Here is a 14690-nt window from a genome sequence, read left to right as displayed (position 1 = left end):
TCCTGGTGTAAGCAAATAATGGCGGTTGCTGAAACGTTGTGCCAAAATCCGGTTCTTGTGTTAGTATTTCCCATCTTTTGAGAATGATTTTCTTAATGCTTTGCGACTTTGTAGAAAACTTTGAGACAAAAACCGTGCGACTGGTTGGTATTTTTTATTTGATTGTGAGAAGGGTATTCCGATCCATGTCGATGATCGTAAGAGGATAACCTTGTTGTGTAAATTTGACCCTTGAAAGTTCTTCTTGAAATTTGTGGGTGGTGGATGATATTCTCTTCGATCTGATCATGTGAGAGTATGGTAAATTCTGTATTAGTTTGGGAGAATGAATACTTTTGAACAACAAGGTGTTATTACAATCAGTGGGTTTGATGAACACTCTGGTATATATGACAGAGTCAGACTTTTCCACCAAGACGTCTAGAAACCGTAAGCTGATGGAACTGATGTTGAATGTGAATTGGATGCGATTGTTGCGAGTATTTGAATTTGTTCTCAAAGCAATTCTTCAGTGTCAGACCAAATTAGAAAGATGTCATCAATGTAACGGCAGTATGTTGTCAAATGTTTACTCCAAATTGGGTTATTGAGGATATATTTTCTTCAAAAGCAGCCATGAAGATATTTGCGTATGTGGGGGCCCCCCAAAACCCATGGATGTGCCGCTTATTTGCAGAAAAAAGTCCTCCTTGTAATGGAAATAACTACGTTGAAGGCAAAATTGTAACAGCTCCATGAGGAAGACTTTGTGTGCTCCTATATTAGGTTGATTGAGTAGAGCCCATTCTATGGCTTCAAGTCTTTCCTGTAAAGGAATGGAAGTATACAGCGACGTCATATCAGTGGTGCATAGCAGGAAATCTGGAGTATTCGATAGATCTAGCTGGCTGAGCCGGCCTAAGAAATCGGTGGTGTCTCTTATATATGATTTCCAAGTCGGTACAATTGGTTGAAGAAAATGATCTATGTAAGCACCAAATGGCTTAAAAAGTGACCCACACCCATATACAATGAGTCTTAATGGTGGGTCAGTCCTGTGCTTGTGGATCTTGGGCAACATGTAGATGTGTGGCCGTTTGGGATTTTGTTGAGTCAAGTAGGTTTTAGTTTTACCAGATATCCAATCCATGCCTCGAGCTTTTTCCAAGTTGTCCATCAAAACCTGCAATATTTCTAAGGTGGCATCATGGTCTAATTTCAAGTAGGTATTTTCATCAGTTAGATGTTCTTGCACTTTTGGATGATAGTATGATGAGTCCATCATTACAAGTGCCCCGCCTTTATCTGCGTGTTGGAATATCAATGCTTCCTTATTGGCTAGATGTTTTCAAATGTTTCTCCCTTTTTTGGATAGATTTTGACCTTTGTGTTGATGGTACTCTAATTTATTGAGGTCCTGTTTTACCGATTATTCGAAGCAATCAAGTATTTTGTGCAAGACCGGTGCTACAAAAGTACTCTTGCGTTTAAATTCCAGGAACTCGTGTTCTTCCTTGGTGATAGGGTGTGATACCACATTGTCAAAGAAATGCCGTAAACGTAATGTACGTATGAATCGATATAAAGCAATTTCTGTTTCATGAAAGGTGGTTTTGTAGGTTGGTACAAAGATAGTTCCCTTGTTGAGAAGACGTGTCTGCTAAATGTTGAGAGTCTGAGATGAAATGTTTCTGATTATTGCCTTACGCAGTTACTCTTTAGACATTACAAGATGGCGGGTGTTTTCCACGACAGCACCAGCCATTGTCTCCCGCTGTTACATGATTACGTTGGCGTCCTACATCAGGTGGGACTGCTGGCACTATTGTTTGTACATGTCTCGAGGAACATCGGGATTAGGACTCGCCTTCCCGTTTCTGGTGAGCGGCAGACTTTTCAGTTCTAGCAGACTATTGTCGCACTTTGCCCATTTTTGTAATTTGGTCTTTTCACCTGTTCATTTTCAAATTCCTGTCAAACTTTTTTTTCCATTTTGAACAATTTCTTCCATTCTGAGGTAAACGTGGTCTTCACCTTTGGTGTACTCGTTTTCACACTGTTCTGTTTCCGGGTCATTTGACTTAGTGGCGTCTTCTTGTTTACTTCTTAGGTTTTCTGCATCAGACATCAGCAGGTATTTTTTGTGCACATTTCTTTATTCACTATTTCACCTATTCCAGCCCTTTATTTCTCTTGCTCCCTTTTCACTCGTTTTTCTCTAGTGTCTACGCCTTTGAGCATCTTTAGATTTTAATCAATTTTCTGACTTTTTTTAGTCCTTCCACAACAGTTAATCAGCTGCAGTTCTCTCTTTTTGTAGTATCTTCGGTTTTCGGGGGTGCTTTCAGTCATTCTGGTCATTCAATTCCTTCCGCACATTCATTAACCCTTGCACTGGTGATGGTTACTCGCTATGTTTTTCCTAATTTGTGGTCATATGGTTGCTTACAATGTGTGTTGTACTTAATTTTGGTAGCCTTTACATCATTGAATGCTTTCATTTATTTCAGTATGTATTTTACAAGTACATGAACATACATCTATTTCTTTTGCAATGCAGTGGCCCCTAAGGAAGGTACTGTGGGCCCTGAAATGAATCGGGCTACCTTGAAATGTCTTTGATTTAAAAACATCGGAATGCCAGGATGGTTCTTTGTAATAGAATGGAAGGATTTATGTTAGATATGCAATACAAACCATTGATGTAGTAATATCAGGGTTGTTCTATTGCATATGTTGATTATTCAATAACAAACAACCGTTCTATGGTAACAACTTTGTGTTTGAAGCTTCATTTTGTGGAATTATTTACATTGTTGATTTTCATGATTGATCTAGAAAAGATTGGATTTAAGTTGTTTAAACCACATTGGTAGTGCACGCAGTCATTCAAGTGCACGTTCTCTTGATTTTTAGGCAAATTATCTTGTCAGATAGGCCTGTCCACCCTCAGGCTAGCACCACCCCTAAGGTGGGCTACCTGACATGGAGGCAACTTTTCAGAGTTAGCCATCTTGATGACGGCAAACTTAGTAATTCTGGGACAGGGTTACGCCCACTTCCTATAGGAAATGGTCATATAGGGAGCATGGTGAATTTGAGGTAAGTAGCCCATTGGCTACTACCCTACACTCCCCTAACACCCCTAAATTCAGTATTTAGGGGAGCCCCTGGCACTAGGATATCAGACTCTGCTGACCTGAATGAAGAAGACTGACGTGAAAAGTCACAAAGGGCAAGAAAGAAGACCCAGCAACTGACTTGGCGCCAACCCTGCCTGCCTGCCCGCTGACTTCAACAACTGCAGCTAAATACGACTTGTCCTGCAGCTTCTGTGTCTCCAAAACCTAGGAGAACTGCCATCCCTTCACCCAGGAACCAAGAACTCCTGTGGAGCAGCAGAGCTGCTTCCCTGCACCTTGCAGGTACCAAAGACTGAGATTTGAGGCTCAAAGACTGCAGAAACTCGAAGCTGGAAAGCACCACTGCACACAAGCTGCCTAGCCGAGCTGAAGTGGGCCAACTGTATTCACGTGGTCCACAGACCCTCCAGACTCGAAGCTCACCTTGGGTTTCTCCGCTGTGGACTTCTCAACACCACCTGCAGCCTCTGTTGCAGGCTGCCCTCTACTGCACCCACTCCCGGTGACAAAGACCCGACATCTAAAGACATCTTTGCACCCGTTGGCCCTGGCCTGTGGAGAAGAGGACCAAAGGTGTATAAATAATTGGGGTAAGCATTAACCCTGGGCAAAACACTACGCTACGCTCACGTAGTTTGCGCTACTTCACACTACGCGAACTACACGTAGCACAGTGCAAACACGCATAGCGTAGCGTAGTGCAGCGGTCATTTTTTGCTTGCTAGTGGTCTCAATATCAAGTTGGCGACCGCGAGCAAGCAAAATGACATCCCGGCGAGACTTTTTCCTCCTTCGCGATCAGCAACATCAAGTTGCTGACCGCTAGCATGGAAAATAAACCTTCCGGCGACATTCTCAACGCAGGGGGGGGGGGGGGTCAGGTTTCTCATTGCGAGTGGTCGAGTATGCTCGCGACCGCTCGCGATGAGAAACTAACAGTCCACGTTGAGAAAGCTGCCGCTCGAGTAAAAATCTACTCGAGCGGCAGAAAACTACAGCTCGCACTGTGCAAGACGCCGTTTTCAATGATTGCACAGTGCCGGACGCTTGTCCGCACTGTGCAATCATTGAAAATGGCATCTTGCACAGTGCGAACAGGGTACTACGCAGTTTGCTTAGTGCTATGCATAGCTCGCGTAGTGCGAAGTGCACTTTGCGTAGCTTCACGTAGCGCTACTTAGCAAACTACACCCAGCCCTAGTAAGCATATCTATAACATTCAAACAGTGTGCTGGCATCCCCATACCACTATGGAGCTCATAATATGGTGGGTTTGTAAATTTTGTCCCCTTCAATTGATTTAAAAATAAAATTGTAGATAACTGTTAAGTATGGTTGTAGCAGGCAAACATTTCAATTAAAATTGTTTGCATTTTTTTAGATGAGAAGCAAAGTGGTGGAGTACCCTATATGCCAAACTCACAGGCAGTGAAAAGTGGCCTAGCTCCTGAAAGGCAACTAGGACTCTAACACGCATCAACAATGGCAATTTCATAAAGTAAATACAATTTTATTGCACTAAATTAAACAATTCCACTTTAGTGCGGTTTCTATATATACTCAAAATCTTACATCTCCACAATTAGCAAAAAGCATATAAACATCAATCAATTTAACATGACATCATATTTTAAATCGATGTTTTTGAGACCCAACCCAATGCATTTCGGGACTAAAAAACGTTAGAAAAGAACGTTTGACAGCCAGCCCTCATGTTTGACAGAGCTTTTCCATCAAACTTTTCAAACATTGACAGGAACTACCAAGATGGTGGTTTCTGCCAAATTAGAGAGATGTCCACGGGCCCGGCGGCCATCTCTAAATTTGGTGGGGGTAAAGTCTTCTGCTACTCTGTCTGCCATTACTCTATCTGCCAAATCCTAAATCATGCCCACTGTCTAGAGTGGCACAGTGGGTCAAAAACTATGGTTTGTAATGCTACACTGAGCAATTGCCAGACTATTTGCAAACATTCATTCCCTCACCTTTGGGTGTTTAGTTGCCAGTGGTATGCCTTGAAATCTGAGCCTGGCATCGATTACCCATCCTACTACAGCCCTGTTAATGAACTTTAAAAGGTAGTACATTTGTATCCATTCAAGGAGTACTTCGGTGGGTACAAATTTGCTACTTTTTTGGTAAACCAATCACTATATATATTTAAGTTCTTAATCCAAAAATTAACAAATTACAACTTGTTAGTGAAATCAGGATGATCAGAAAACCCAACACAGACATAGCAGACCCGACTGAGGGCCCCCGACCTAACTACAGAGCAAAGAAGACTGCATTTATTTGGGGTATGTCACCCCATAAAACATCCCTCCTGGAAGCTGCACACCTGCCCATAAGAGAGTTCTCTGCACACATTCTTTGCAAACTACCCACCTCCTGCCAGCACTTTGCCCACCTGGTCTATTTCCTTTGGCCAGGAGCGGCAATCCTTTATGTTTTACTGGAAATGAGAGGTGGATATATAGATTACTGACAGCCAGTGGCGTAGCTGATGGGGGGGGGGGGCACTATTTTGGGGGCGTACAAAGGCATTCAGATAAGGCTCAGCTTCCTTTAGTGGAGGTTCGGGGACGGGCAGAGAAGGAATAGGACTCGGACAATGTCCTCTTCTTTTTTGTGCTGCCAGCTGCCCCCCTCTCTTCCTATTATTCTCTCTCTTTCTGTCTTGCTCCTCACTTACTGAAAACTGTGACTTGAAAAAACGGTTCACACCCTCTCTATCCTTCTTTCTTGTAGTTGTTTCCCTGTGAAATGGATCCAAAAAAGAAGAACACTCTTGCGGGAAATTTCTCTATTCCAAAGTGCAGCGGGATGGAGAGAAATAGAAGGTTTTAAATATGAAAAATAAATACATAACTAATTAAAGCAAGACAGAGTGGTTGCAAAGTGGCCAGATTGGTTTTAGAAATTGGAAATTGGAAATAGAAGGTTTTAAATATGAAAAAACCCCATAACTAAATAAAGCAAGACAGAGTGGTTGCAAAGTGGCCAGATTGGTTTTATTCACATCCAAATACATCTGTCTCATTTTACAGATTTTGCCAGTGAAGCACTACTTTTGTTTCTCCATCTTTCTTTGAACAGCATTGTTGTCCCCAGGTGGGGAAGTGCACCATTCCTGGATGTATTGCAATACCTGGTTGATGGGTTGATTGGAAAACAAAATGTGTACAATGGCTCTGTGTTTAAGGATGTGGTCTTTTAAAACCATAGTGCTTACGTTTTGTAAGGATATAAGCAATGGACATTGAAACGGTTCCCTTCAGGGCCCTGTAGTCCTTAACTTTTCAGGTAAATCCACTTGCTAATTTCTGAATAGTGAGTGAGAGATAGTTAAGGTAACCATGTTGTTTCTGCTTACATTTCACATGCTTTACTTAATCTTGCATTCCCTATGAGTGTTTGCTTGTACTTTTTTTTTAGGCAGCATTTTACCCATGTCAAGTGCATAATTTGAATTGAGCCACATCCAAGTGTTTATAGCGGGCACAATTAGGTTGTAGCTGAAGGCAGTGCGAGTTTCTCTCAGTGTTCAGTGGGGGAGATGATGTGGCACTATGGCCAGAGCTGTCGAATTTGGAACTGGGGAACCGGGTTCAGCCTTCATGACCAGTCCATCAGACCACTCTACTGAGGGAGCATATTCCCATGCTAGACCTTAGAAGGCCCCACTAGACCTTAGAAGGCTTGATGTCTTAGCACAAGCAGGTGTACCCTAGTGGTGTCAATTGTGGGTTATCCTTAAAGGTCTGTCCACCACAATCCATACTGAAGTTCATCTCCAGTCTTGCGGGCAGGCCTACGAAGCAGCACACCCTAGAGCAACAGTGATCCAGTCACTGTGACTCTGTCACTGAGGTCATATGAACCTTGAGCAGGTTAGGGCAGTGCAAACGGTGTGACCGCACTGGGTACCTATTTTGGGTGGGTGTGTAGTGTTTGCAGGTATATTATGGTTTTAAAAAAATTGCTGCATCCTTCCTGGCCTCCAGCAATTTTCAGAAACAATAAAAATGTCATGATAACTTCGGTGATTAATGTTCTTCCTAGAGAGAGATCGGAGTTTTGTCTAGTGGAAGGGTTGACTCCTGGAAAGGTAGCACAGAGAGTTAATGTGCCTGCTGCATAGAACATGTACCATGCAGATCACAAAGTGCACTGCTTTAATGGGGGGACCATTATGAATGGTCATTTAATGTCAGCTGTAGATGATGGATCCCTTAACAGTGTCATATATGTGCATGTTTGCATTGTGCTGAGGGGATTACCAGGTAACTGATCACACAGCTCTCTGATGGATGTCACATGCAGTTTTTCTGAGTCCACAGATAGATCATGCAGTCTGTGTGTTCTCTTTTGTACTGCCAGTCATCTGTGTTTCAACTGTGTAGCCATGGCCTATGTCATGTATGTACATGTAACTTGCATGATTGAGGTAACTATTAGCACCGAAACTACGTGTCTCTCAGACCTCTTTCAAGTGCTTGCTGTCCTTTTTCCTCAGCACCCCCCCCCCTTCCCCCAGGGGTGGCAATCTGAGGAATAGCTCCAGATGCCACAAGCTCTAGCTCCGCCACTGCTGACAGCAGAACAGCAAAGAAAGGTACAAGGGATTGTAGGACAACAATGCAATCTCTTAAGGGCTGAGTGAGTATAAAAGGCTGCTAAAGTCGGGGCATTCTCATTTAACTGAGGCATACTTGAAACCTTTTGTGGAGCCCTGGCTACACTGGGGTACCTTCTGTTTTTCAAACAACTCAGAACAGAGTGTCTAGGGAAACACTTAGGGAGAGCAGAACTACTGTATAGCGCCACATTCTGGCGCTTGCCGTTTGTTACCTGCTTCATATTTAATATATGGGGACTAGTAAGAAAATCAGCAAGAGTCAATATAGTTTCTATTTGAACAATAAACTTAAGGCATGCAACAAATTAAGAATCACTTAAAAAGTATTCACAGTAGCATTAATTATTACTAAAGATTATTAAAGCAAACAGAAGTGCATGTTTACAAAGCAAACAGAGCATTTGACATAATGTTTTCTTCAGATAGTCAACGTTTCTCTATCACGTCGCAGTTTATCTCAACAGGCTTTTTAAAGCCAAAGTAAGTCGGTGAATTCAATACTTTTTCTCTATGGCTGTTATCAATGTGGTACAGCATTTGAGTAAAGGTCGATGAGAGAGTTCGCATCTGAAATTCCAACCTACATTACACCTGCCTGTTTTCAATTTTATAAAACAGTTAAACAATGTAAGCTGCTTGGCGAAGGTTTTCCAAGTTTATCTTCTTGCCTGGCATGTCCCACCCTTGTGGGTTTGTGTCAGACTTTAGCTGCCATCACTGTGTATCTATGATACAGGAACGGAAAATGACAGAAAGAGTAGCATCCGTGCTAAAAAAGAATAAATATAATACGAAAACGGGGAGAAAAAGCCCATAATTATACCAAGAGTAAAAAAAAAATAGCAAAAAAAGAGAAGGTGAGATATCCAACATATTACTAAGTGGGGCAACATTGTAAAGGTTCCATACAAGAACAAGCATTTACAAAATCAATAGGTTTCTCCTGGTCCAACCCTCTTCCCTAACTCCACGGCAAAGAGGTTATTCGTCCTCACTTTTGGGGAAAGGGTTCGGTAAGTATATCGACTAGTGTACACGTCTTCTCTGAGCCTGCTTGAAGTTTAATGCATTCAAAATTATTTATATTTCAGAATAACCACTATTAGGACAGGAACAGCATTTTTACCAGGGGCGGGTAAAATGGCACGAACTGCCCGTAAGGTGCTAAGAATTACAAACATTGAGCCAAGGTCTTCCTTTTACCAGGGTGTTCAATTTACATCATACCGTCGATGCCCACAAGTCACCAAGGAATACCACCTTTGTTTCAGGGCTTGCATTTCACCATAAAGAGCCAATGCAGCCATCCCATGGACATTCACAAGTTGCCAAAAATTGCCAACATTATGAGAGAGACAGCACTTTACTTATACTTCTGGCTGACCAGAATACAAAGTGCATGTGTTTTAGTTTCACGCAGAATAAAGAATTGTGTGAAAAAAGAGGATTTCACCTGAAGAGGAGTTGTTTGCTATTGACACCAAAAAAGAAAACTTCTCTAAATCTTCATACAACAGAAACAATACGTATATAGTGTGTTTAGAACTAAACTGTGAGGTATGGGGAATTGGTATCGAGCTTTTCGAAATCAAGGGGAGCCTATTGGTTACCAATTTTCTGGAAAGATCTTGTAATTTTTCAATTAGAGAGTGGCAAACTATTTCCCAACACTGCAGAAAGGCACTGAGAGCCACAAACTTTAAAAGAATGGCGTTTCTTATTACACCCCATATGCTTTTCATAAAATGTATCCCCAGGTCGAAAATAAGCGCTTTCGGTGCCAGCAGGTCGGAGAGGGTGGCTGGTTACATGTTTTTTGCACATGCTCAAGGCTGAGCCAGTTCTGGGTGAAAACAATGTGTGCTGAGCTCAGCCGTGACCTCAGGAGTAAGATACAACCTGAGCCTGAGGTGGCATTGTTTGGTTTATCAAAACAGAGGCCAATCCAGGTTTTAACTAGAGGGGTGGCACGTTCACTGATTCTCCAGAATTGGAAAACAACTAAAGTCCTGGCCTTTCTCGAATCGTATAATAAAATGAAACAAGTAAAAACCTACGAAGAAGTTTATGCGAAAAGGGTGGGAGCTATTAGAAACTTTATTCCAGTCTGGATGTATTTTGATCGAATGGAAAAGGATCTCCAGGGGTAACATACTTGTCGGATTTATGGCACTTTAGCACTTGCACTTTAGTATACATGAAATTGTCTTTTTCTAATGTATAAAATTTGTGATGATTACATTTTCTCTTTAATGAGAAGGCTTGTATTGTATGAATTGTATTAGTAAATGTATTTCTATTTTTTTTATTGCCTTCTTATATGTTTTTATTCTGCTCAATAGAAATAAATTAAAAACAAGTTTATAGTGTACAGAAGCCATTAGTAAGACCAGTGAATTTTTATAATTTATTAATTTTAGGTACAAAAATATTTTTTTAATTTCTTTTTGTCAAAATCAAGAACCATAGCACATATTGTTGTGAAAGTGACTAGACATGATTATATATACATGATTAGGGAGCACCACAAAAAAGAGCGAACAATACAATTATTCAATCAAAATACAGCACTAAAAATACATAACACTAATCACATAACAACCAATCAAAAACAGAAGAGATCAAAAAGATAAAAATTGTTGCTCATTATGATAACAGTTCTGGTATGATAGGGATGGTACTTGTATAACATGTATTAAACCATAAGAACAGAATGCACATTTTGTTACGTATGGTTTAATACATGAATACATTATAAAAATTCACTGGTCTGACTTATGGCTTCTGTACACTATAAACATATTGTTTCTGTTAAATGAAGATTTGGAGAAGTTTTCGTTCTAGCTTTGTGTACTTTTCCCTGTCCTCGTCTCCAAATATATTTAGTCAGTCAGGGACCCTCTATGTATTTTTGAAGTTGGTTGCTACTGAGGCATAGTTTGACTAGGCCAATACAAGGGGTTGGAAAGAGGTGAGTGTGTCTCCACAGCATCTCTGGAATGAGTCTTGAAGAGTCATATTACTTTCTGATTGCTTCACTTTGTGTCATTGCCAAGAAGCTTCTCCCACCACTGCCCAGTTTATCCCAGAATTCCTGCAGTGCGGGCCAACACCAGGCTAAGTGGATGAAATTTGCTCCCTCAGTTCTAAGTTTTGCACATTAGTCAAATATGTTTTGTGCAGGATATTTAGTGTTATTAACTTCCCTTGATATCATTTTACTTTATTATAGATACAAAACTATCAATATTTCAGCAGGTCCAGTTGCACCGGGGCGCGTGTGAAATAGGTCCTACTTCACCCCAATGAGTCACTGTTTTTTCCACCAAACTGGGGGGCGGGGAAGACCAAAACTTTGTTGCATTAGGATCTACGGCACCCTTGCTACTCCGCTTCTTCAAACCGGTTCGTCCTAGCACCTTACTCCCCACTTCCTGAAAAAAGAGAAAGCAAATGCTTGCTTCCTGCTTTTATCTCCAAAGACCCTCATAAGCCACCATCCTCAGCGACACCCTCCTTCACCCGGAAGTAAAAAGAAGTATCTGATAATCTTATACCCTCAGGTCATCCTTTCGCCCTGCAGCCTTGAGTTCTTTCTCTGAGAGAGCTGAGAGGTTGTGGTGGGCTGACAGCAGCTCTGTAGCTGGAACTAGCCGCTGTCGGCTTGGAAAGACGTCATCTTAGGGTTTCTAATGATGAGTAGAAAAGCTCTGGTAACATTGTTAGCCCGAAAGAACAGGGAAAAAGTAGAAGACAACTTTAATGCTTTCGTTTTTTACACTGTTCTGGATCTTTTTTTTGGTGCTTTCGCAGCCATTGAGAGCTGCAGATCACAAATGTTTACTTTTTAAATTTATTTTTTTAAAAGTTTTTTTATTGAAGAAAAACAAGAAGAGACATTACACTTAGCAGGTGTCACACTTACATTACAGTATTAGGCAGGTGAGTAAGCAGATACAGTAAAATCAATACACAGGAGTATGAGATGTTGAAATAGAAAAATATACGAAAAAGGAGAAACAGTACGGTCGATCACTTCGATAAGCAACAGGTCGCAAAACCCGTCCACCCACCATTCAGCATAATGAAAACTCTAGTAGACACCCGGAAAAGTGAGAAAACTCGATTCAGGATAAACTATCAACCTTTCGTAAAAGGGGGATATAAAAGAAAAGAGGCCATAGAACTAAAGAAGACAAAATAAAAAAAAACCTCCCCGAACACCCCACCCTGCACCCCTGCAATGGCTACGGCTCAACCCCACTAGTAGCGTGCCTGTCGCCCAGAACTACCCTAAAAGAAGGAAAAGAGTGGAGGAGGAGATATCAAACAGGCCCCCAGTCTCCCTTGCCCCCCGCCGGAAGCAAACCCCCCTAATTATTGACAAGACAGTATTAAGCAACGATTACTAACCAACCGGGGGAGTTTGAGAAATTCACGAGACTCCCACATCATTATAGATATAAATCCCGTGTCAAATGAAAATATTCCGTGGAACCCAGACAGTCAAATTCAACCTTGGCCACTCCGACTTTTCGTGCGAGCCCTCTCCACTCGAACCGCCAACTCAATAGGAGAATCGAAGCGTTCAATAAAGTCAAATTCAATTTGGTAGGAACGAAGCCAAGACAGCAGTACACGAATACCACAAATCGAACGGAGAGAACTGTCCATCAAAGATAAGTCACAAGAACGTGGTTGCGCCGACAGGGAGGAAAAGGACGATGAATCATTCCGATAGTCTCTGAAAAACTTTGTATGGCGTAGAAGATCATCTCTGTCCATCTTGGGCGGTATAGGCATTAAGCATACTGAGCTTACGACGGGCACAGGCTCGCTAGTTGTTGTTTGGGAGCGGACAAAAAGCACCAAATCTGGCTCCTGCACGGGGACCTCAGTCACGGACATACCCTGCTCCGCGGGTAACACAGCCGGTTCAAAACATATCGAAGGGTCGCAGTCCGGTCCCAGGCTGATAGAGTCAACTGTTACGACCGTTTTCTGTAAGATGGCGGTGACCTGCGAGTGCAGCGCCCCAATGGCAGCTATTACGGTCCGCAGCAACGGCACAGTCACCACCCGCTCCATCCCAGCTACCAAAACAAATGAGTGGGTCCTGAACCCCGGAGGTCGACTACTCCGGGGCAATAGGCACAGGTGGGGCAGGCGGCAACGGTGGGCGCTCTCAATCACGCAATATTACACCTTCGCCTTCGGCAAGGATCCGAGCCCGTCAACCCCGGGGGCACAGCAAAGTCTCCGGGCAATGGACCCCCGACCACAGCAACCGGTGCAGTACGCCGCAATATCTTCGGAATCAACCGACCATCGTATCGCCATCCAGACCAGTCAGGATGGACTCCACTTCGGGAGACCGGACGCAGCCCAAGTCTCGCGGCCGATGTTGTTCACTTCCAACCCGGATGGGTTAGAAATCGAGGCCCCGGCTTTCGTGCTGGGTTAGGCCGAGAATGAAACACGGCGTATCTTCATCATTCGAGAAGATGGACATCTCAGGGTTGCACCTTTAGACTCAGTAACACTACAACTACACGGGAGTCCGGTGCGAATTCAGGATAATTATCAGGATTTGCGAGCTGCCAGCGGAGTTTGGCGGAGTCGGGAGCTTATGCGGCCATCTTGGTTCCAAGCGTAGCTCCTCCCTATGTTTACTGTTTTTAAAAGCAACTCAGTTCTTGGAGGTGCAGAGAAGACTTTCTGAAGCACGCCTCAGTTGGGTGTTCCCCATGATTAACAAAATGAATGCCATTGCAACAGTGAAAAGCAGCACCATCCAGCAGATCGTGACCTCCAAAGACGCGGTCTGAAAGTTATTCTGCCGAATCAACATGGCGATCAGGAAGTAGAACACGTAAATGAAGAGTTGGGACACCACCGTTTTGGCGGCCTTGCAGTGAGCTTCCAGTCGAGCCTTGCTGGAACTAGGCAGATTCTGCTCCATGTGACGCTTGTGTCTGCAGAGGGATATGATGATCAGCGCAGAAGAGGTCACTCCAAGGACTAATGGAAAGCAAAAGCCAATGAGGGTGGAAATGACTATGTAGTAACAAGGCGCTCCTGGTGCATCTCTTTCATGGGTGGAGTTTGCTGTGAGATTGCTCATCATGTTGTGGTTGTATTCCTGACTTAAAGAGAAATAGACTGCTGGAGAACTCACTACGAGGGATATCACCGCTCCCCCAACCAACAGGCGCTGAATTACTACTGGCAACCTCGTCTTCAGCCTGCTGAGGAGGGGGTGCTTGAAGTCCACGATCCTCAGGCAATAGAAAACAGATAGACAAGTTGCAAACCAAAATGCAGTGACTCCTAAAAAGAGAATGAGACCATTGAAAGCCCCTCGAAGTTTGAATGCTGCCTGAAGCCCACTGTATTGGAAAATGAAGACATTAAATAAACATATTGTACTCTGGAATGCAATTCCTGTGAAGGCCAGCATGATGAGGATGACGTCCACAGAGTTAATTCTCTTGCTATTATTTAAGCCTAGAAGTTTCACAACCACCATAAATGTGTTGATGGCAATGCCGACCACTGTTTCAACCGCGATGATGGCCAAACAAACGACGTGCCAGGGGCTCACCATGGTCTTCCGTCAATGGAGCAACAACTGGTCTTATTCAGGTACTCTGTCTTTAATGTTCCTGCTGCTGGAATGCAAGATCTGTGATTCAAATCCGAGCGCTCACTGAAGGCTCATGGCTATGCTGTGAGTCTGTTGTGCTTAATATCATGCAGAAACTATATTCCATTTCTATCCATCCTGCTTATTTCTGAAAGAATGCAAATGTAGGGAGTGCCTCACAAATCCTCAGAGCAGACCACACATTTGCCTTAAAAGCTTTCAGTATTCAAATTAAGCAAAGTCTATTTTTGATTTGTACAGGTGATCGCACAGTGTTGCA

General features: G+C 42.8%; 1 protein-coding gene across 1 annotated transcript; it reads right to left on the bottom strand.

The window, feature by feature from the left end:
* Positions 1-13453: 13453 nt before the first annotated feature.
* On the bottom strand, positions 13454-14371 carry LOC144769178 (taste receptor type 2 member 7-like). Its single transcript, XM_078653193.1, has one exon. The coding sequence runs from the start codon at positions 14369-14371 to the stop codon at positions 13454-13456; it is 918 nt and encodes a 305-aa protein (XP_078509319.1).
* Between the last annotated feature and the right edge of the window lie 319 nt (positions 14372-14690).

The sequence above is a fragment of the Lissotriton helveticus genome, chromosome 7 (genome assembly GCF_964261635.1).
Source record: "Lissotriton helveticus chromosome 7, aLisHel1.1, whole genome shotgun sequence".
Lineage (NCBI taxonomy): Eukaryota > Metazoa > Chordata > Amphibia > Caudata > Salamandridae > Lissotriton > Lissotriton helveticus.
This window is presented reverse-complemented; position numbering and strand designations above follow the sequence as displayed.